The following is a 25,424-nucleotide window of genomic DNA, read 5'->3' as shown; positions in this document are numbered from 1 at the left end:
TAAGAAAATGAAATGAATATAAAAGTGATGGGTAAAGTGAAAGTGGGGAAGTGAGTGTTAAAAAGTAGTATGAAGCGGGATAAGGTTACGAAGCATTAATGTAACGACATAAAAATGAAAAAGAAACACGTATAAAGTAATATAAAGCACGGGTAGAAGCAAATAAAAGAAAAATGTAAATACAAATAAAAATAGATATAAAACCAACATTCATGCTTGTTATAAAAAGAATTCAAAATTTCTAGTATGAAAAAGTGAGAAGTGAGGAAGATGCGATAGGAAAACACTAAGAAAACAAAATATGATCTATTTGAGAAACGACGAGAAAACGGGCTTCTCAAGAAAAAGAATCGAGTTTCTCACAGCTTTCTTTCCTTGCGGGGAAGCGATGAGTTTTCCACTTTAACTATGGGCAAACCTTAGAGCTTAGGCATGGTATAGTTGGGGAGGTAACATGGTCCTGAATGGGGATCAAGGTGCACCGTACAAATGGCATCTGGGTCCAAGCCTTGGTCCGAATCCCAAATGATCATGTCACACCCAACTACATCGGATATGGTTATTACCCATATCCGAATGAAATAAGGACCATTTACTCGGCTGCTCTGAAGTCCGTCTGCCCCCCGGATTCTCCTCCCGAACTCCTTCCTTTCGGCGTCCTCTTGGGGGGCTTCTGCAACAATAAGGCCTCCTTTCGATCGTCTTATCTCTAGTGGGTGGCCACCCTTCGTCGTTCTGGAATCATCGAGTTCCTTTCTCTATCGGTTGGTACCATCAATCCTCTCTCTCTCCAACCTCTAAAACCCCCAAATTGGTCTTAAGTTCTTTTGGGTTTGGTGAGGCTTTGTTTTTGTAATATTTTGGAGTAGAACCCCAATTTGTGATCCATTGATCAAATTGACAAAAAAAAAACCGAAACTCCAAATTGGGTTTTGGGTTGTGAGGGTTTTTGGGGATGATTCAACCATATAGAACAGGAATATACGCTCGAGTTTTGTACCATAACAAAATAGCCAAGATTGAATCGTGGCATGGCTCTTCTCCATCACAAAGATGCTAAATGTGTAATTCCGATTCATGTGGGATGTTTTCAAGTTGTTACTGCTTCTGTTTGTTTCCTGCATTTCAATTTGGGCTGGTTTCGTGTATGAAATTGCTTTTAGCATTACATGTGTGTGTGTGCGCCCAATTTTCCCTCGCCTACAATCACCATCATAATCATCGCCACCATCATGATCAGGCCTTTCCACATCCAGATGAAAGCATCTTTATGAGCGGATATTCTTTCAAATTTGAAGTTCGCCATCTATTTGGGTAAATAGTGTATGTGAAGAAAAAAATTTCAGAATCATAGTGCTTCATGGGTTGATTAGTAAAAGTAGGATAGTTAGAACTAGGACAGTTTCGTGAAATTATTCTTTCACCTAGAATTTGCAAGAATAAGAGCTAGATTATTCTGCTTTGTAACACTTGGCGGAAACGTCCTTTCTCAAACTGAAGGGTGCCCTCCACTGCGTCTCAAATCCTGCCGGCAACCTCCTCAATCTTAAACATGTCCACGATCTCTCCCACCAACAGTCATTCAGCTCAAATCTTACCATTGTTTGCTCATCTGATAGCCATTTTTCCAACCTCTGACTGGATTTGTTGGACTCTCTCTCTATCACCTTTACAGCATAATTGTGCTTTGGTGGATGTAAATTTGTGTATGTTTGTGGAGAAATTGATTAAAATATAAATTTTTGTGTACGTTTTTGGAGAAATTGATTAACTGTGATCCAACTAAAAGATATTTCATTTAGGTTCTAATCATGATAGTTCTGGCTCTAACACAACAGATGAGAGTGGCACCGCGGTGTTTGGAACTTGATTTAACAGAGCATGTCCTCTGTTTGATTCTTAAGAAAAAGAGCAATTATAGTGTATTTATGGTAATTTTGCAAGGAAAATTTAATAGGAGCGATGACAACTGCTGGGCATCAAAGGGATCATTGCTAGTATTACTGTGTGTGTGTGGGGGGGGGATGCTAAATTTCCTATTTATAAACGATTCTTCAAATTATATGATTATGGATTTTCTATGATGGAGATGACTGAGTGACTTTCTCTAGTGAAGAACCTAGCCTAGTAGAAGCTGAGGGTGTGGCTATCCTCACTTTAGTAACCACGAGGAAAATATGTTACCCTGCCCTTACCACTCAGTTTTCTCTTGCAAGGTCGTGAAGTGGATTCAAACCTCAGAAAGGCAGTAAAATTCCATTAGGTCTAATCACTCCACCCTCACTTCTACCAAGTGTAATGGACTCTTTATCTGCATTCATGTGCATTTTTTTCTCTTTTCAGCTCTAAAAATAAATCTTTGAAATTAAAGAAAGCATTAGGTGTCTTGGAACTCTACAAATATAGGTACCTCATATAGTTTGTTTAAAGTTGAAACAAAAGTATCATGAATCTTGACCCATAATCTTTTTAGGTCAATGAATAATAGAATATGACATGATCATTGGTGAGGAGATCATAAACATGTATGAATTGTTAGAAATATGAACCAGACCAGGGATATTTCTGTCCATGTAAAAACCGTGTATATTTATTGTAATATACCCATCATCATTAAGGGTATTTCTGTTATGACAAGTGTTTTAATATAAAAACAGAAAAGGGCGTGACCTAACAAAATCATGACCCATTGTGCTCTCTCACCTTCTTTTCTTTTGCCTTCTCCTTGATAGGGCACGGTTCTCGAGGCAGGTTCTGACATGGTATCAGAGCCCAGGCGAGAGTAAGACCATGCAGATCGATTGACACAGCTGATAAGATTCAGGATTGCCGATTCCAATCTTTCTTCATTCTTTCTAAATCCTAATCTCAAAGATCTCCTCTTTAACCTAGAAAATCCTTCTTTCTTGAAATCAAGAATCCTTTCTTTCCTTTATTCTCACTCAAATCAATTTTCTTGTTCCTTTTCTTTCCTTCAAATCAAGAATCAAGAATCGTGTTCTTCTTTAATCAACGTTTTTTGTTTCTTGCTTCCAAATCTTTTCCAATATTCTTTATCATTTTTTTTTCTTCTCAAAAGATCATCAAGACAAGGTTCCTAAAAAAAAAACTCTTCCTGTATTGTCTTGCTAATTTCCTCTATATCAACGAGTAGTTTCAAAAAATAAAGGAAAGAAAAAGAGGATGTCTTTTTATTTAAAAAAAAGGTTTTAGAGACAAAACTTACCGAAGAAGAAGAGGAAAGACTTCTTCCCTCTCACAGTCTGGTTTTAATGATCGTCCCTGCAGCAAAAAAAAAATAAAAAAATGCTTCTGATGTCATATTTATCTGTGCTTCAGTTTCTTCTTCCTGGTTCCGTATTTCAGTCAAACCTCCTTATTCTATTTGCCATGGCTTCCTCTAGCCCTATTAATTCTTCCTTCCTAAGCCAACTAGTCACTGACAAATTAAATGAATCCAATTTTATCACCTGAAAAAGCAAATCATACCCTTTATCAACAGTCATGATCTGATGGGGCATCTCGATGGATCTGAGGTTCCGCCGACTGAATTCGTATATGAGATACAAGTGGAAGCCAAAGAGGGTGAAGCTATCAAATCATCCTCGTCAAAGAACCCAACATATTTTATCTGACAAAAATCATCAAGTTGTGGTTGCATACATCACAACAACATTGTCTCAGGAGGTTCTACTCCACATCCCTATCTGCATGCGATTTATGGAAGATTCTTCACAAGTGATCTATCATCCCAGGACAGAATTTGGCTCGTTGCAGATAGGAGATTAAAGTGCTGTTGAATTCTTAAATAAAGTTAAGTTCATTGCAGATCAGTTAGCAGCAATAGGCAGTCCCTTGGAGGATCTCAACATGTGCACTCAGACTTTAAGAGGTCTAGGTACAGAATACAATACTTTCATTGCCATGTACCTGAGTTAGAAACCTAGACCACCATTTGATGAGCTTAGATCTTCAGTTCTTGAACATGAATCTATGTTGAATATATCTGGGAAGCGTGATAATCAGTCCATGCATCATGAAGTAATGATAGCTACTAATGCTGGTCGTGGCTTCAATAATTCGGTTAGAGATGGCCAAGGCAGAGGACGTGGCGGTTACACAGGCCAAGGAAGAGGCATACTTCCTAATCCAGCGAGTGGGCAACACTAAAATACCACATGTCAAATGTGTGGTAAGAAGGGCCACACATGTACAAATTGTTATTGGCGCTATGTTCTGACTTTTAAACCGCCAACCGTATCATATCCTGCATGTTTCAAGCCTTACCTGCTGTCAGCAAATCCCAGGCCAAGCACCCAACCACCTTACCAAGGCCATTCCTCATTTCAAGGTAGTTATCCAGCCTCTGTGGCTAATGTGCACAATCCCATGCAAGCTGGACATAATACCTTTTCACCAGGGCAACAACGTGATATATACTCTCTCAGTTTAGCATTCAACCAAACAAGACTTCACCATGGTTCAGGCGTAAATACAGTGCATCATCATTCTTTGGGACAAAATATTCAAGTTTGGACAACATCATCAAGTGTGCAAGGAACTCCTCCAAATATATGGCTGATTGACTCAGGGGCAGCACACCATGTCATAGGTGACTCAGGTAAACTCATAAGCATTATACCTTATCATGGGCATGGTAGTATAGTAACGGGTGATAGGAAGCACCATCCCATTACACATATAGGAACCACCATCATTCCTACTAGTCGTGGTAATCTATATCTACCTGATACCTTGTTTCTAACATCCATCGTAATCTCATTTTTGTTTCCGAGTTTATAAATCAAATAAAATCTGATTTTTTTTTGGTCTTTCTGTTTCTGTGAAGGACCCTTTCACGAAGGAGATCCTCGCTGAAGGAGAAAGAGTTGGAGGTCTTTGTATTATTAACGAAGCTGTAACAAGTCCAGTTCATAGTTCGTGTAGAAGTCCTGTTGTGCTTGTGTACGAAGCTGATGGAATCTCTCCTGAGGTCAAACTTTGGCATCATAGACTAGGTCATTGCAATTTGAGTTTTGTCCAAACTTTATGTAATAAAGGTCTTATTCTTTTGAAGAATAAGATATCTAAAGTTCTCATTTCATGTTCTTCTTGTTGTTTACGTAAGATCCATGCTCTACCTTTTGATTTTGCTAATAAAAGAGCTTCGTTTTCATTTGAGTTGATTCGTTCTAATGTTTGGGGGCCTACTCTGTATGTGTCTATGTCTAATTCTCATTACTATGTTTTATTGATGACTTTACTAAGTATACTTGGATCTATTTTTTGAAAAGCAAAGACCAAGTGTTTGAAACTTTTAAAAGATTAAAGACCTATGTTAAAACCCAATTTAGTTGGAAAAATCCTTTATTTCCATAGTGATGGTGGTGGTGAGTATATGTTAGTAGCTTTCACCAAATTGTTGCATGAAAATGGTATCTTGCTTGAGGTATCTTGTCCAAAAACATCTCAACAAAATGCGACAACCGAAAGGAAGCACAAACACTAGTAGAGGCTGCTTTAACTATGTTAACAAAGTCAAAAGTAAGTAAGGACTTTTGGGGAGAAGCTTTTCATATGGCTGTGTATTGCATTAATCTTATGCCTCTCTCTAAAATGGAAGGATGGTCACCATACTACCTATTGTTAGCTCTTTGCGTAATAAGTTGTCTCCAAGAGCATATGAATGTCAATTTATGGGTTATGATGATGAATATTTAGGATACATGTGCTTCAATCCAGTCTCTCAAAAGCTTGTCATATCTAGAGATGTTTTTCACAAGAATGATCCACTATCAGAGGTGGTTCCTTAAACAGATCAAATAAGCAGCCACAAGTTCTTGGCCGACTGCCTAGTCAGTAACATCATATCAAAATCAATTGACAGGCGTTGACCTTGAATCAGCCAAATCATTGCCATCCATTCAGTAGGATCAATCATGGAAGTATCCTGACAATTTTCAGTTTTTTTCACACGTTTATGTCAGGAGAGAAGGAATGAGTGATAAGCAGCCTTGTCTAATCAGGAAATATAGGAGCCCTCTGTATTTTTAGAGTCAAAATCATCTCTAGATCATGTAACAACAAGTGTAACGACTCCAACTTATACCCGTGAAAAAAGTGTTTTTTTTAACAGTTGCGGAAACAAACCCAAAGACCCTTGAGTCTTAAGGTCATAACACAACTACAACCACAAGGGAACTTGCACCATCATCATCCAAATCCAAAATAACTTTATTTATCAATCAATAAAGTTTAATGACGATAAGCAAATGAAAGATAAGTATAACAAAATATGGAGCCACTCCCAAAGTAGAATATTCAGTAGTCCTGTGGTCCTCGTAACTCGTAGTAGCAGCCTGTCTCATCACTCATCTAAGGTTGTGAAAAACATGAGAAATACGGTGTCAAAATTATAGATCCTGCATACAAATTTCTCTAATAAATCAAATAAGCAAGAAGAGTATAAATTAGATTCATGCAACATTTTTAAAGTCATGTAACTATAACAAATTCACACTTCAAATAACCATTCACGCATTAGAGAACATTTATCATGCAACCATCAATATAGCACACGTAAGAGAACATGTAAATATGCATGATCTAATGCAGAACAAGAATATATATGATATCAATGCATATGCATGAGTAAATTATTATCTTTTATCAGAGTTTTTTTTCGTATGCATGTCCATATTAAATGCACACAATTTTAGTTTAATTTTTTATTAAAACCCGCAGATACTAAAAAATGGGTACAACAATTCCCGAGTTCAAGTTAGGTCCCCAGTGATAGCTTAACACACATATTTATATTTTATTACTAGGTTTCACACTTGGCCCTCAATCGATATTAGGAATCAACACCATCCATCGGAACATTAGAAATCAACATCTAATGTCAAGCCATTTGAGAAATCAACATCCACTAATGCCACTTTCTTGGTATACCAATAACAACAATTGTGTTTATACATCACCCCCAGGCAAAGTGGCGAAATCTCCCTAAAACCGTTGCCGGGAGGTGAACCATCTAGTTGGGTTCAGGGACACAAATGTGTGAAAACTTCAATGAGGTGCACAACAGCAGAGAGAGAGGAGAGAGAGAGAGAAGTCGGCAGGGAGAGGAGAAACTCGTTAACCTCTTATTAGGGCTAATCTCCTCTAAGTTAAATAGAGAGAAGCCTAAATGAAAAATTATATACAAGTCCCTCCTTATATATGAAATATCAAATAACCCTCTTTTAAGAAAAATAAAGCTTAAAACCTTTAAAGGTCAACTAATCTTAACACTCCCCCTCAAGCTGGAGTATAGATATTAATCATGCTCAACTTGCCATAACATTTTGAGAAACTGGGTCTAGCAAGAGGTTTTGTAAAAATATCTGTAACTTCGTCCTCCGACTTTAGATATTTGGTAGCGATATGACAAGCTTGAACCATATCTCTTACGTAGTGGCAATCAACCTCAATATGTTTTGTCCTCTCATGAAAAACTGAATTATTCGCTATATATGTAGCTGCCTTGTTATCACACATCATTATCATAGGAGATGAAACCTTCACCTGGAGATCATTTAGTACGGTTCGAACCCACATTAATTCAGCAACTCTTTGGGCCATAGCCCTATAGTCTGATTCAGCACTCGACCTAGCAATCACATTTTGCTTCTTACTTCTCCATGAAATTAGGTTATCTCCCATAAACACACAGAATCCTGTGGTAGATTTTCTATCCACTACAGATCCTGCATAGTCAGCATCAGAGTAAGCCACTATTTTCAGGGTTCCACCTTTCTTGAATAATAACCTTTTTCTAGGAGAAAATTTTAAGTACCTGAGTATCATTATTGCAGTATTCCAGTGTACTTCAGTTGGTTTGTCCATAAATTGACTAACCTTGCTTACTGTTAAAGCAATATCAGGTCTGGTCACAGTTACATATAGTAGCTTCCCTACCAGTGAGCGATAGCTTTTGCTATCAACAAGTTTTGACCCTTCTGCAAACAACTGAACTTTATGATCCATGGGAATATTTGCTGGTTTAGCTCCCAACATTCCAGTCTCTTTTAATAAGTCAAGAACGTACTTCCGTTGAGACAAAACCACCCCTTCACGGCTCCTGGCAACTTCTATACCTAAAAAATATCTAAGTGAACCAAGGTCTTTTGTAACAAAATGTTTTTGAAGATGAGCCTTTGTAGCTTCAATATCTTTCATATCATCTACTGTAAGGATGATGTCATCCACATACCACCATAACAACTAAACCTGAGTTAGTTTTCTTAATAAATAATGTATGGTCTGCCGCCGACTTATTAAAGCCAAAACTTAACATCACTTCAAACAACTTTTGAAACCATGCATGAGGACTTTGTTTCAAACCATATATCGCCTTTCTTAATCTACACACCTTCTGATACTCCCTCTCAACCTCGAACACAGGAGGTTGTTGCATGTATACTGTCTCAGACAGATTCCCATATAGAAATGCATTTTCACATCTAGTTGACACAAACTCCATCCATGGTGAACAACTACGAAGAGAACAAGACGAATGGTATCCATCCGTGCGACAGGAGAAAAGGTTTCAAAGAAATCAATACCATATGTCTGAGTATACCCTTTTGCTACTAATCTGACCTTGTATCTTTCAATTGAACCATCTGATTTATACTTTATGGTATATACCCATTTGCATCCAACAATGTCAGCATCTACTAGGGAATCAACTAGATCCCATGTATGTTGAGACAATAAGGCATCCATTTCTTCTTGCATATCCTGCTTCCACCTGTTATCAAGTTTTGCCTGTTAATAGTTTAGAGGAATAGTTTCAGCAGATAAAGCTGAAATAAATGCTTTCATATGACTTCCAATTCTGGCATCAGACACAAAATGAGATATAGGATATAAGGTACATTGTCGTGTCCCTTTCCGTAGAGCGATTGACCTTTTATCATCAATATGAATGTCACTATTGTCAGTAGCACTTACCTCAGAAGATGAAGACACAGGAGGAGGAGGAGCTCTACGCACATATACCAATGGAGGATTATAAAACCGTGAGGAAGATAGAGTTTGGTTCGGTAATTGGGGCACAGATTTCAAAGGAAAATGAGGTACAAGAAGTGAAAAAGAATCATCTGGATCAACTTGCATCTGAGTACCAGTACTAGAATAATATGGAATGGACTCCAAGAAAGATTCATCCGCACAAACATACTCTCGCCGAGAAATTGGATCATAACATCGATACCCCTTTTGATTTTTTAGATAACCTATAAACACACATTTTGTTGCTTGAGCAACTAATTTATCACGGTTGATTAGATAACAAGCAGTGATAACCGCATCACCCCAATATAAAGCAGGAACATTGGATTGAATCATAAGGGTACGTGCTACATCAAGGATGTGCCTGTGTTTTCGCTCAGCCACACCATTTTGTTGAGAAGAATAGGCACAAGTGGTTTGAGGTTGAATGCCATGGTCTTGATAAAATTGCAACAAGACTTTGGTTTTGAACTCAAGAGCATTATCAGTGTGAACAATCTTGACAACAGATTCAAACAGAGTTTTTATTTCAAGAATTAATGATTTGATAATACTGGGAACTTCAGATCTTTCTTTTATTAAGAACACCCAAGACAACTTAGAAAAATCATCAACAATAACAAGATAATATCGACACTGAGTCCTGGTAGGAATCTTACTAGGACCCTATACATCTGCATGAAGAAGTTCAAAGCAGAGTTACCAGTCGAGGAAGCGGGAACGGGAAGCAATACGGGAAGCGGGAGCGGGAAGCGAGGCACTTTCAAAAATTTAGGAAGCGTAGGACCACTTAGAAGAAAATTCTGAATCGTCTCGGAAGCGACCTAGGAAGCGAACCAGAAGCGACCTAGGAAGTGAACCAGAAGCGAGGAGGAAGCGAAAAAATGAAAAAATGGGGAAGCGTTGGGGAAACGTGGGGGAAGCGCGCTTCCCATAAATGAGAAGCACGTTTCCCATAAAAGGGAAACGCGCTTCCCAAAAAAGGGAAATGCTTCCCCTCACGCTTCGGAAGCGCGATGTTTCGCGCTTCCGAAGCGCGCTTCCTCTTTTGCCTAGGCGCTTCTGGTAACTCTGGTTTAAAGTCCTTATGACTGGACTGACTCTAACTAGAAGGGAACAAACTCCGATGATGCTTGCCTAACTGACATGCTTCACACTGAAATGACGTAGTAGACGGAATTTGAGGAAAGACATAACAAAGCTTTGACAATGAAGGATGACCAAGACGACGATGCCACTTAACAGGACTGGATGAGTGATCTATTGCAGCATAAACATTGCCCACTGGATGATGTAGGTAGTAGACTTCATTTTCTTCATAGCCTCTACCAATCTTCTTCCCCGTCAGCAAATCCTGAAAATGACAACCCACCGGGTCAAATATCACTTTACAGTTTAGTTCTTTGGTAAGACAACTCACAAAGAGTAAACTTTCAGGAAATGAGGGAGCATGAAGAACATTTTTCAACTGCAAGGAAGAAGATATAAAAATATTTCCCTGACCAACAACTGTTGAGGAACTCCCATCTGCTCATGAGACTCCTCGATGAACAATAATATCCTTTAGATCTGAAAAGAAAAGCGAATTTCCACACAGATGTCTGGATGCACCAAAGTCAATAATCCACTTACTATCATTTAGATGAAGATGATCCTCTGTTGAGTAGGCCACACCAGCTACAGGAGAAGAGGAGCTTGAGGGGCGACGAGCTATCAACTCATCATATTCTGCTCGACTAAGAGTGATACTGTCACTTGCAGAAGAATTATCATTTGCATTTGCTATCTCTAGTGTTGTAACATTAGCTTTTGGAACATTAGGCTTTGATGCAGAAGAGGTTGGCCGTCCATGCTTATCCCAACAACAATCTTCTAAATGTCCAGATTTTCCACAGAAAGTACATTGAAGTTTGCCTCTACCTCCCATACCTCTTCCACAACCTTATCCTCTAATATTCTGAATATTTTCACGTCCATAACCAAATGGGACAGCTAAAGCAGATGACTGGGACATAGGATGAGATTGTGGAAGAGAAATCACAAGTCTACTCAAATGATTGTATGCATCAGCAAGAGTAGGTACATTGGATCCAATCAACATTTGGACTTTTGCAACAGAGAATTCTGAAGATAAACTTGTGAGAAACGGAGCAACCATAGTCTGTTCTTGATGATCCTTTTGCTTCGAACAACAAAGAGGCCTGTGAGCATTGAGTCTTTCAAACGCTATTTTGACGGAGGCATAGTACTGAGCCAATGTCTGATCTTCCTGCTGCAAATTATATATCTCATGTTCGACTTTTAGGATACGACTCACATTAGTCTCTTATGAGTACGTATCTCGAAGATTGTCCCACATCTGTTTGGCTATATTATAGTAAATTAGACCATCTGCAATATGAGGTTCGACACTATTCATGATCCATGACATAACAATGTCATTATCTTCGTCCCAAGTAATATATTTTTCCACTTTTTCATTTGGTTCAGTTTTCAACAAAATATGTTTTCTACGATGTCCAGATACTGACATCATAAAAGTTCTGGACTACCTTGCATAGTTTGTTTCATTCAATCTCACAAAAGAACCATACGAGAAGGGATTTGCAAATGCCTTATATTCCTCCATAGTCTCAATTTTGGAATTAAATTTCAGGGCTTCACCCATAATGAATAATACTAACAAGGTATGCGAGATATTTGATGCTAATACTGCTGCAATAAACAAAAAAAAATCAGATTCACTCTCTTAATCACTCAGAATTAAAATCTGGGATGTTCATCAACCACACGCCAGCTGACACAGGAGCAACATATTTCATGATCATGCGTCAGCCAATTTCACGACCACACAAGGCTGTTCAACCCACATCAGAAACAAATTCACGTTCACACAAGGCTGTTCAACCCACATCAGAGATAAAATCACACCAGCAGAGACAAAAATCAGCGTATTTCATTATCACACGACAACCTATTTCACGACTACATAAGGTTATTCAACCCACATCTGAAACGATGATAGATCAGATCAGAAAAATAGATATGAGAAAACCAGAACCACGTCAAACACGACATCCAAGTTCACGATCAAAGATAAGATCATTTTGTTTATGATCTGATATGAGCACAAAAAAATCCCTAGACACAGAAATCACGACAGCTTCATATATAAAAAAAAACAACTGCTCCCCACGACACATGATTTACGGCAAGACAACAAATTTCGACATCCAGATCGATATCTGCTACTGATCAATATAGGTTTTCTTCACTTCCACAAAAAAAAATTCCTTTTTTTTTCTTTGTATCACCCAACTCTACCGTAACCCGATCCTGTTGACAAGTTGTGACCGTGACCTTTAGATTTGATTACAGATCTGTGTCATGACATTAGTCAGACATCAAATCTGTTATCAAATCTATGCAATTAGAAAAAGAACAGAATAAGCACACATGTTTCCAATTTTTTCGAGTCTTTTGGTGTAGATCGATCACGTGCTCACGCTCCCGAGATCTACTGCTTTGATACCATGTAGAAACCTCAATGAGGTGCACAGGAACCGAGGCAGAGAGAGAGAAAGAGAAAGAGAAAGAGAGAGAGAGAGAGGTCGGCAGAGAGAGGAGAAACTTGTTAACCTCTTATTAGGACTAATCTCCTCTAAGTTAAATAGAGAGAAGCCTAAATAAAAAATTACATATAAGTCCCTCCTTATACATGAAATATCAAATAACCCTCTTTTAAGAAAAATAAAGCTTAAAACCTCTAAAGGTCAACTAATCTTAACACTCCCCCTCAAGCTGGAGTATAGATATTAATCATGCTCAGCTTGCCACAACATTTTGAGAAACTGGGTTTAGCAAGAGGTTTTGTAAAAATATCTGCAACTTGGTCCTACGACTTGATATTTGTTAGCGATATGACCAGCTTGAACCATATCTCTTACGCAGTGGCAATCAACCTCAATATTTTTGTGAAAAACATGAGAAATACGGTGTCAGAATCATAGATCCTGCATACAAATTTCTCTAATGAATCAAATAAGCAAAAAGAGTGTAAATTAAATTCATGCAACATTTTTAAAGTCATGTAACTATAACAAATTCACACTTCAAATAACCATTCATGCATTAGAGAACATTTATCATGCAACCATCAATATAACACACGTAAGAGAACAGGTAAATATGCATGATCTAATGCAAAACAAGAATATACATGATATCAATGCACATGCGTGAGTAAATTATTATCTTTTATCAGAGTTTTTTTTCGTATGTATGTCTATATTAAATGCACGCAATTTTAGTTTAATTTTTTATTAAAACCCGCGGATACTAAAAAACGGGTACAACAATTCCCGAGTTTAAGTTAGGTCCCCAGTGATAGCTTAACACACATATTTATATTTTATTACTAGGTTTCACACTTGGCCCTCGATCGATATTAGGAATCAACACCATCCATCGGAACATTAGAAATCAACATCTAATGTCAAGCCATTTGAGAAATCAACATCCACTAATGCAACTTTCTTGGTATACTAATAACAACAGTTGTGTTTATACATCACCCCAGGCAAAGTGGCGAAATCTCCTTAAAATCGTTGTCGGGAGGTGAACCACCTAGTTGGGTTCAGGGGCACAAATACACACACGAAGTTTTAGTATCCTCAGGGTTCTCCAAAACCGCAATTCAGGATTCCTGCACTATAAAAGGGATCTCTAGAAAAAACATTAATTATACTATTTTCTCTTTTTATCTTTTATCAAAAGAATGATCTATTTCACATTACTCGTTTTGCAAATCAACGTGCAAAACACAACAAACATTCGTTTCGCAATTCAACATGCGAAACTCATCACGGAACCTCAGTCCGTTAAAGAATGCAATTTAATTCAAATAATATTAAATTGATTTTTGTGATGCATAAAAACTAAACCTGGAGCAATACCTGCTCGAGGCCCACACGGCCTACAGTGGTCCACTTTTGACCACTGATGCATCTAATGCAAAAACCACACTGAGCATGCCACTTATGCAATCACTCAACATGCTCTCACATGCACATTTACGCAACCACAAAAAGAATGTACATGCATAACACTTTCACATATGCATATGATCACATGATTGCAAAAATGCATCTTTAATTTCATGTTTCATCTCAAGCACACTATGCAAACATGCACGTGATCATATTAGTGCAACTATAACATAGATTCAGGAGTGCACGTGTGCACTACATGCATATGTCTGTAGACCAAATATTATAATCATGCATAACCAACATTTCTTTTTACCATTTCGGCAAGCTCGGGGTGCAATGCTCACCCACTGGGTCCAAGCCATGCTGCCCGCACGCGGGACAACATTGGTAGACACATGAGTACGTTCCAATACTCATATGCAAACATGCATTTCAGTCAATTATAAACATATGAAAATCTGAACATGTATAGACATACAATTGTGCATATTTCGAATGTATCAATCTACCATTTATCATGTATACAATTTGTACTATTAATGCATGAAATTTTGGCCATAAATGTGCTCATTTTAGCATGTAAACTTGAACCCAACTATGATCATTCAACGTATACGAATCTAGACAAAATCATGAGTATCCAACATGGAGTCATCTTGAAAATGTAAATCTGAATATACATGTAAATCTGCAGATGTATGTAAAACTGGACATATATGTAAATCTGCACATTCAACATACATATATCTAAGTATTTAATATGTCAAAATCTAAACATGTAGCAAGTACAAAATCTGAATATTTAGACTGCGTAAATCAACATATTTACCATGAACATGAACATGAACATGAACATGAACATGAACATGAACATGAACATGAACATGAACATGAACATGAACATGAACTTGAACTTGAACTTGAACTTGAACTTGAACTTGTAAATCAGCCAAGAAAATTTTCTTTTACATATATATATTTTTTCTTTGAGCCTGCCTAGCCAAAACAGTCAGCTGGGCTTAGACAGACGTGTGACTGCCCAGCCGACAGTTGGCTGGGCTCACTGCCTTAGGGTCGGCCCAGCCGATGCAGTCGGCTGGTCTTGATCATAAGCCCCAAATACATTTTTTTTCTTTGCTTTAAACCTGCCAGAATTAACCTTTCTTTTTTTCTTTTCTTTTGTTTTACCTCTGCCCAGCCGACCAGCGTTTGGCTGGACTTGACAGACTTTGCATCTGCCTCGCCGAATGCAGGTCGGCTGGGCCTGAACAATAGGTAAATCTGTCCAGTAAATCATTGCCCAGTCTGTTCGCTTATACTTATATTTTATTTTGTCTATATGGTCAAGCCAAATGTTGTCTCTGTATGGCCTTCTTAGTTGCTGACTAGGATATGGCTGTCCTTGGTATTTCATCCGCTCCTTTTTTTCTGACCTAATGTTAGCCACTGGCTGGATGAAGTGAACGCCTCAATGTTATGAAGCTTCTATTTCTGACCAAAAACTTACTGCTAAAGAAAGTAACAATGGATGGTTAAATGTTGCAGAAAGCTTGTCAAAAGATTCTTGCTATCTTAGCATCTAATAGAGAATGGAGCCTTGGCGCAAATATCTTTTATATTAAGAGTTTAACACATCTTCTAGAAAATTCAGCATTATTTTCAAAATTTCTTACAATGTGTATTCTCTTCAGAGATAAACAATCTTTTGCATCAGACTAATATTTATAGTTCAGTTGTCTAACGTGGTGCACTACCAGTTAGTGACAATATGACATAAAAATTGTAGATCCACTGAGTTTTAACCCCACCTAACCAACAACGCCCCTAGAGCAGTTTTGCGTATTATTAGATACTTAAAATCCTCTCTTTCATGAGGTCTCTTCCTGCCTGCTTCATCTTCATTAAATTTAATTGCATATATTGATGCTGATCGAGGAGGTGATCCCAATAATATGCACTCAACTACTGGTTTTTTTGTGTTCCTAGGTGAAACCTTAATTTCGTGGAGGTGCAAGAAGCAGCAAAAGATCTCTCTTTTCTCCACCGAAGCTGAATATAAAGCCATGACAACCACCGCTATAGAGGATGTTTGGCTCAGATGATTGCTAGCAGATATGGGAGCTAGGGATGGCAGTGGACCGGGGGAAAGCGGGGCCCCGCCTCGCCCCGTTTGGACCGAGGATGAAGGGTATGAAACGGGGATGGAGGCGGGGACAAAGGTTAAAAATCCATCCCCGTTCGGGGATGGACTTACACTTTTTCCCGCCCTGCCCCATCCCCGCCTAGCCCCGCCCCATCCCCAGTCCTTCTAAAGGATGACAATAGATTACGGGGAAACGAGGCCCTGCCCCATCCCCGTTTGAACTGAGGATGAAGGACATGAAATGGGGATGAAGGCGGGGTGGAGGTTAAAATCCATCCCCGTGCGGAGATGGAGGCGGGGATGGAGGTTCTAATCTTGAGACGGGGCGGGGGTGGAGACCCTGTCCCCCACCCCCGCCTCGGTCCATTGCCATTCCTAATGGGAGCGGAAGGAAAGCAAGCTTCAAAGATGTGTTGTGACAACAAAAGTGCAATCTATATTGCAAGCAACTGGACGTTCCATGAGCGCACTAAACACATTGAGATTGACTGTCACTATGTTAGAGATGAATACTTACATGGAACCATTGATTTGCCATATATTACATCGGAATATCAATTAGCAGACTTCTTCACCAAGTCTCTCGTTGCTCATAGATTTCACTTCCTCTTAGACAAACTTTCGCTCATTGTACCGTAAGTTTGGGGGGGAGTGTTAAAATGTAAACTGTAATACATATATATTATTTAATATTATTATTATATTTTTCCTTTTTCTATTTTCCTTTATTTTCTTTTTTAGCATCTAGTTCAATAGGAACTAGATATTTGATCCAGTTGAAACTTGACTGTGCAATAGTTGTTGGACTCTAGTCCAACGGCTATAATAAGAGCCGTTGGACTAGAGTCCGTCTCTTTTGGAGAGCTCAAAATGAGCTCTCCTCTCTCTTCCATTTTTTTGTATGTATAGGGGTGAACCCCTTCAATGTAACTAACAATGTTTCTTAAGCATTTTGTGCATGAATAAAGTATTTTTTTTCCAAGTGTTCTTCCTTTTATACCTTTTCAAGGGTCATGCTTGTAGTGTCTCCAATAGACACTTGTTTATTCATGCATTTGTGGAAGACCACCATTTCATTATATAAGCAAAATGTCACTAATGAACCAAATACAATGTGCCACGAAGGGAAAGCACTAAACACACACAAAGTGAGAAGATATAACTAAAAATATAAGTAACAATATATTAAGAAAATGCTTGAAAAAGCATTGAGAATGGAGGGGGTATCCACCATGGTTGCCAGTTGAGGAAGCGGGATTGGGAAGCGATACGGGAGCGCGAAGCGAGGCACTTTCAAAATTTTAGGAAGCGGGAAGCGTGGGACCACTTAGGAGCGAGTCGGGAATCGTCTCGGAAGCGACCTAGGAAGCGAGGGGGAAGCGAAAAAAATACAAAAAATTGAAAAAATGGGGGAAGCATGATGGGAAGCGCGCTTCCCATTTAAAAGTGGCGCTTCCCCACACGCTTCGGAAGCACGACGTTTCGCGCTTCCGAAGCGCGCTTCCCCTTTTACCTAGGCGCTTCCGGTAACTTTGGTATCCACCAATATTTATACAAAGAATGGGACTCAAGTGGGCTCCCATAGAGTCGTTGGGAGCCCCCCAATGGTCACACTTGTGACCGTTGGGGTTTATCCCAATGGCTCTATTGTGGGCCCCTTTACATTGTTTAACTAAATAATAGAAACAAAAAAAAAAGAAAAACAAACAAACTAAAAAAAAACCCTAATGGATATGCTTATTTTACATGGAAGGAAAAGACTAAATTGCCCCTAATGGGGCATTACAAAAGATAAAAGATAAAAGATAAAAGATAAAAGAGAAATGATATATATATATATATATATATATATATATATATATATATAGTGCCTTCAAATTTTTTTCTTGTCTTATAAGCAGGCAGGGTTCCCTCAATGAGATTTGAGCCATGTGTTAAATTATGTATATATATATACATATACTTATATACATATATGTATATATATGTATATAAGTATATATATACATATATGTATATATATACAGTTTTTCCTTTTATTCTCAAAATACCCGATAGGGGTATTTTAGTAAATCCCCATGTAAACCCTTTTTCCTTTTTTATTTTTCTTTTCTTCTCCTTTTCTTTTTTTCCCTTTTCTTTTTTTCTTTTTCTTTTTACCTTTTTGTAAGACCACAAGGGCCCCACTCATGTAGTCGTTGGGGCCCCAACGGTCATATTTATGACCGTTGGGGCTCCCAACGACTACCTGGGAGCCCCTTGTGGTCCCTTCTTCATTGCTTCCTCCTCTATAAATAGAGGAGGTTTCCTCTTGTATTGTAAGGGTTGTTCACCCTCTTCTTTCTTTCTTCAATAATATCCAACTTATGACTTTTGGTCATTTTTCCCTTTAGTGGGTTTTTGTATACGCTTTTAGTGTTTGTGTTCTTGGCTCTTGGAATCACTCTTAAAGAGTGATTTGCTTTATTGGTGCTTCCGCAGCCCCCCTTTTCATTACATGGTATCAGAGCAAGGTTGGTGATCGGGCTTCTACCTTTTTCTTTGTTGTCTTGGGACGCGTGCCTCTCAAGCTTTTTGAAGAAAGAAAGAAGACCATTTGGCTCCTATGGAACGTGATTCTAAAGTTGAGCTTTCTTTCAAGCTCAATGAATCCAATTACCTTATGTGGGCCTCCGCCATGGAAAATCATCTAAGAGGTAAGAAACTTTGGGGTTTTGTTATGGGAACTACTCCCGAACCCTCTCTTGTTCTCACTAAGATTGAAAATAAGGTTGAAAAAGCTTTGGATGGCGATGAACGCATCAAAGCTATCAATGACCATCAATCCAAAATTGAGGATTGAGAAAGTAATCATGCCAAAATTGAGGTATGGTTTATGAACAATGTGGACCTCAAAAATTGTGCAAATATTGCAAAATTTAGAAGAGCCAATGAGGCGTTGTTCTTTCTTAAGGGTATGTATACCCAAAAGGATCTTGCTAGAAATTTTTTTTGTCAAGAGAAAATTCGTTTCACTAGACAAGCGGATATGAGTGTCTGTGACTACTTTAGCTCTTTAACCCCTCTTTGGGATGAGCTCGCTCTTCTTGAGCCTAAATGGGTGGCTCCGGAAGATATTGAGCTAAGAAGAGAACAAATTGAAAATGAACACTTTTTCCAATTTCTTCATGGTCTACGATCGGAATATGAACAAGTTAGGGCATCTCTTCTCCATAGAAGTAAAGCCTTACCCATTGAAGACACCCTTGTCGAAGTATGCCAAGAAAAAACTAGACTTGGCCTAAGTATCAAGAGTGATGAAGTTTTGGCCGTTACTAGGCCCGAATCAAATGTAAAAGCATATAGACCTCCCTACTTTAACAAAAATAATAGATATAGAAAGGGAGTGATTTGCACTATTGTAATGAACCGGGTCACATTAAACCGGTTTGCCCAAAGCTTAAAGGAAAAGTGGCCGCGGTTGGAGAAAATTCTCCAAAGAAGAAAGAAGAAAGTGTCAAAGAGGGAGATATCAAAGAAACTCTTAATCATATCTCCGAAGTTCTCCAACATCTTCTCAAGACTTCTTCATCTTCAACATCTGGAGCTGCCATCGCCTACTCTTCATCACTTCCAGGTATGTGGACACTAGACTCTGGTGCTTCTTTTCACATGACATCACATAAAAACTCGCTTTCTAATGTGCTTTCCGAACACATATCTTCTTATGTTTCAACGGCCGATGGGACATCTTTAAAAATTGAGAGTATTGGAACACTTGATTTTAAAACTTCTCAAACCTTCTTTGTTCCTAAAGTAAGAGTCGTTCCAAAAATTAATCTAAATCTTTTTTTCCGTTTCCCAAATCACCGATCATGGATGCCAAGTCTCTTTCTCACCTAAAGATTGCACCGTGCAAGATCTCCAGTCAGGGAAGCTGATTGGGCAAGGCCATAGAAGGGGTGATCTCTATTTTATGGACTTTTTGACTCTTTCATCTAAGTCATCTTGCAATCTTGTAAAGGACAAAAGTATTGGTATTTGGCATGAGAGACTTGGTCATCCAAATTTTGTAAAAATGTCTTTTTTTTCTTTTTTGAACAATACTTGTAAAGACAATCACATGACTTGTAAAGATTGCATTTTTGGGAAATCTAAAGCTACTCCATTTCCTCAAAGAAATTACTTCACCACTCGGCCTTTTGAACTTGTTCATTCCGATGTATGGACCTTCCCCTATTTTGTCCAAAGGAGGTTTTTTGTACTATGTGGTCTTTATTGATGACTTCACTCGATTTACATGGATTTACTTCTTAAGTCGCAAATCCGAAGTTTTTTCCTTCTTTAAAGAATTCCATGCGATGGTTAAAAATCATTTTTTGGGAAATCTATCAATTCTTAGGTCCGACTCGGGAGGTGAATACATGTCAAATGAATTTCAAAACTATTTAAAAGAAAACGGAATTTGCCATCAACGCTCTTGTCCAAACACTCCGCAACAAAATGGTCTTTCAGAAAGAAAGCATAGGCACATAATAGAAACCATAATAACCTTGTTAATCTTAAACAATATTCCAAAATCCTTTTGGGCCGAAGCGGTTCTAACCTCAACATATCTTATCAATAGAACTCCTTCATCTTCTTTAAAAAATCTTTCTCCATTTGAGAAACTTTACAATATGTCTCTCGATTATAAAAGACTAAGAATTTTCGGATGTAAATGCTTTGTTTTAACTCACAAAAATGATAAACTTTCTTCTAGAGCTATTGAATGCATGTTCTTAGGATATGGCGAAAAACAAAAAGGTTATCGGTGCTTTGACATATTCAATAATAAACTTTATATCTCAAAAGATGTCATATTCTTAGAAGAAGAAAATGGTTTTTCGCATAAACCAAATGAAGCTATTGATTATTCCTTTTTATTTGACTTGTTACCTCAAGAAAAGGTCATCGATGATAATGTTGAATCTAGCGAAACACTTATAGACGATTTTGTTGAATCTCCAAATGATGACCAAAATTTAGAAGAAAATGTAAAAAGGCAAATACAAGTCTACTCTAGAAGAAATGAAAGTAATCCTCCTTGTGCCCTTGACAAATTCTCTCAAAATGAGTCAACTGAAGAATCCTCTCATAAAAGATCAAATCGTATTTCAAAAATACCAAATAGATTTGTATCTTATGATTCTTTTTCTTCAATTTTTCGGGCATGTCTGCTTGCTCTTCACTCAATTCATGAACCAACTCATTATAATGATGCTAGACAATATGCTCATTGGAATGAAGCAATGGAACTGAAACTTAATGCACTTAAGAAGGCTCAAACTTGGGAAATCGTTGATCCACCCAATGGCAAGAAACCCATTGGATGTCGATGGGTTTTTAAAGTAAAAACTAGGAGCGATGAATCTTTATAAAGATATAAGGCCAGGTTAGTGGCCAAGAGATATGCCCAAGAGTATGGGGTAAATTATGATGAAACCTTTGCCCCGGTTGCTCGAATGACTAGTGTTCGAGCTCTTATTGCTATAGCCTCTGCTAAAAAATGGCCAATTTTTCAACTAGATGTCAAAAATGCCTTTTTAAATGGAAATTTAAATGAAGAAGTTTACATGAAACCACCACCGGGTATGAATTTAAATGGTAAAGTTTTGAAATTAAAAAAGGCCTTATATGGACTTAAGCAAGCTCCTAAAGCTTGGTATGATAAGTTTAGTAATGTATTAATCAATTTAAGATTTACTTCTTGCTATACTGACACTGCTCTTTTTGTTAAGAAAACAGGTAATTTCATTGTTATTCTTCTGTTATATGTTGATGATATGATCATCACCGGGAATGACAAAAAGGGGGTAAATGATGTGAAGTCTATGTTAAAAGAAACTTTTGATATGTCTGACCTTGGATTCTTGAGATATTTTTTAGGAATTGAAGTGGCTTACTCCCCACGAGGATACATTTTATCTCAAATGAAATTGGCAGCTGACATTTGTACCAAATCAAGAATATCTGATGTAAAGAAAGTTGAGACTCTCGAAGTTATCAATGCAAAACTGAGACTTGAAGATGGTGTTCTTCTTGAAGATCCAACCCCCTATTGTCAATTAATTGGATCTCTCACCTATTTATCCATCATCCGTCCAGATATAACTCATGCGGTTTATGCTGCAAGCCAGTTTCAGCATGCACCTACTACAGTTCATATGGCGGCTGTGATGAGAATTGTGCGATACATCAAAAATACCATCTCCAAGGGACTCTTCTTATCCTCTTCCTCATCTCTTGAATTAACTGCTTTTACTGATGCTTACTGGGGAGGAAATCCCAATGATCGTATCTCAACTACTGGTCTTTGCATTTTTTTAGGTGAATCTCTCATCTCGTGGAGATGCAAGAAGCAGCAAAAGGTCTCACTATCATCTACTGAAGCTGAATATCGGGCTATGACAATGACAACAATGGAAATCGTGTGGCTCAGAGGGCTCCTTGGTGACATAGGTGTCCTCATTTCCTCTCCCACCAAGCTCTGCTGTGATAACAAAAGTGCGATCTACATTGCAAGCAATCATACGTTTCACGAACGGACCAAGCATATCGAGATGGATTGCCACTACGTTCGAGATGAATACCTCAGAGGAACTATCACATTACCATATGTCACTTCATAATATCAACTGACTGACTTCTTCACCAAAGCGCTCCCCACTTCACGATTTATGTTTTTTCTTAGCAAACTTTCGGTCTTCTCCCCGTAAAGTTTGAGGGGGCGTGTTAAATTATGTATATATATATATACATATACTTATATATATATACATATGTATATATATACAGTTTTTCCTTTTATTCTCAAAATACCCGATAGGGGTATTTTAGTAAATCCCCTTGTAAACCCTTTTTCCTTTTTTATTTTTCTTTTCTTCTCTTTTTCTTTTTTTCCCTTTTCTTTTTACCTTTTTGTAAGACCACAAGGGCCCCCATTCATGTAGTCGTTGGGGCCCCAACGGTCATATTTATGACCGTTGGGGCTCCCAACGACTACCTGGGAGCCCCTTGTGGTCCCTTCTTCATTGCTTCCTCCTCTATAAATAGAGGAGGTTTCCTCTTGTATTGTAAGGGTTGTTCACCCTCTTCTTTCTTTCTTCAATAATATCCAACTTATGACTTTTGGTCATTTTTCCCTTTAGTGGGTTTTTGTATACGCTTTTAGTGTTTGTGTTCTTGGCTCTTGGAATCACTCTTAAAGAGTGATTTGCTTTATTGGTGCTTCCGCAGCCCCCCTTTTCATTACACCATGTAGTGTCTAAAATAGTATTAAAATTATGCCAGCCTGGCCATTGAATTTAATCCTTAGAATTTTTGCACTGTCCAAGAGTATCAGGATCCTCTGTCTAGTTTGTGACTCTTGCTGCTTCTGTCTGTTCAGGCCTGAAGAATAACAGATAACTATGGGTGAGAGGTTTACAATCCAGATCAGCTCCAACTTAGTCGATAAGCTTGCCAGACGAGATGAAAAGGTTAAGAAACCTAAGAAATCTAAACCAAAGATCCAGAGTCCTCGTCCATTGCATAACAAAGATAACAGCAATCAGTCATCCATTGGCTCTAAAACATCAACCACCTCTACTGGAGGATGGCCACTCCATTCACAATTGCCTTTACCATCAATGCAGCCTCCTCCTCCTCCTCCACCCAGTGTCGCAGATCCAGAGATAAATGCAATTCAAGCCATCCTACAAGAGAGTGAAAAGGTGATGGAGAGCATGAAAAAGATGGACGCTAACATGACTGAAGAAGTAAAACAAAGAGCAAAGGAGCTTCATGATAAGGAGTTTAAGCTTCCTTACCAGAAGCCTGTGCCCTGCTTAGCAGAAAAAGACACGTGCTTGCAGTGTTACAAGGAACACATGAAGGACCCTCTTAAATGTGCAACAGTTGCAAGAAACTTTGCAGATTGTGCGAGAAAGGTCAGGCAGCAGGTAATATTTTTCATTAACGGGCACCTTATTCTCCAGAATAAAATTTTTAACTCTACTTTCCAAATGAAAGGATCACTTTATTATTTTACCAGTTCAACTCTTTTAGTATCTCTCGGTTGTTCATTTTCACCAGTACATGTCGTTTTATCATTAATGAACTTGTGATAACATTATTTTTCAGGCATGATTTCATGGTTTCGATTATCAGCGATATGGAAAATATTTGGCTTCAGGTGAGCTAACATGGTTTCCGGAGTGAAGTTTACCTTCAGTTGGAGTTCATTGTTTGTCTGTGACATTGTTCAATTTCTCAATGCTGATCCACTTCTTCCAGCAAGTTTTGTATGATCATCTATAGTGGACTGTGCCAATAAATGGGTGGCATTTATTTTTTCAAGTGCAAGTCAAGTCCATGCTTTTTACCTTTTTTCTCCTCTTATGAGGTTGGTATTTTGTCCTGATTTGAGAGGTATGAGATCCCTCAGCCATTATGAAAGGGACATGAAGCCTACTTGTAATGAGTGGACTCATTTCATTTGTTCTGAAATGAGCACAAAGATACTAGATTTCTTTTTTCAAGAATATACTTTCAAATTTTGTTTATGGTGGCAAATCTGGTTTCCAAATTGAAGGTGTACATGGACATACGGATACCAACCGACTTGCATTCGTTTATAACCAATCTTGTTTCAGGTATCTCGACTGAGTTGATAACTTTGTCATTGTTTTGAAGCCAATTGCACCATTGAGCTGAACAGATACTTGCTTAGCAGTCGCTGACTTATGTCTGGTAATGCTAATAAAACAAGAAAAGAAGTGAAAAAGATGGGGTGTATAGATGCAGTTTTTACGTCGAGCCTCGTAAATGTGTAGAAGGTTGGCAAATTTTGATGTACACCCATAATCTTTCAGATTTTCTGTAGCCCAGTTTAGCTTAGATTTTGGTACAAGGGGTCCTTTCTTCCACTCATCCATGTTATGTTTGAGATTGTATACGAAAATTCCATTGACTCGATCTCAGGTCCATTTCTATAATCATAGTTGTTTAATTGGACAATCATGACCTAGCATGAGCAACATGTTTCATGTATTTGGGGGTGAGCCCACATCCCTGGATAGTGCGTCAAAAGTGTTAGATTGACATAAGCTGGACCAAGCCGGTCTGCTAAAGTCTAGTACTCTCAGGAGATCTAGGTCAAGGTGTAACTGGACCTGGTACAGTTGGGCCTAGGTTCAGGTCTGTTACGGACGATCATCTTTGTGTGTAAT

At 38.2% G+C, this 25,424-nt stretch overlaps 1 protein-coding gene across 1 annotated transcript; it reads left to right on the top strand.

The window, feature by feature from the left end:
• The first annotated feature begins 503 nt into the window (after positions 1 to 503).
• On the top strand, positions 504 to 24,773 carry LOC149847959 (uncharacterized). The gene is made up of 3 exons (XM_090009903.1): positions 504 to 764; positions 23,603 to 24,155; positions 24,337 to 24,773. Exons 2-3 carry the CDS (start codon positions 23,625 to 23,627, stop codon positions 24,340 to 24,342), a joined length of 537 nt encoding a protein of 178 aa, XP_089866029.1. The 5' UTR covers positions 504 to 764; positions 23,603 to 23,624; the 3' UTR covers positions 24,343 to 24,773.
• Positions 24,774 to 25,424: the final 651 nt, after the last annotated feature.

The sequence above is a fragment of the Nuphar pumila genome, chromosome 1, assembly GCF_984573655.1.
Source record: "Nuphar pumila chromosome 1, dmNupPumi1.hap1.1, whole genome shotgun sequence".
In the NCBI taxonomy this organism is placed as follows: Eukaryota; Viridiplantae; Streptophyta; class Magnoliopsida; order Nymphaeales; family Nymphaeaceae; genus Nuphar; species Nuphar pumila.
Note: the sequence above shows the minus strand (reverse complement) of the source record. Positions and strands in the feature narration are given on the sequence as shown.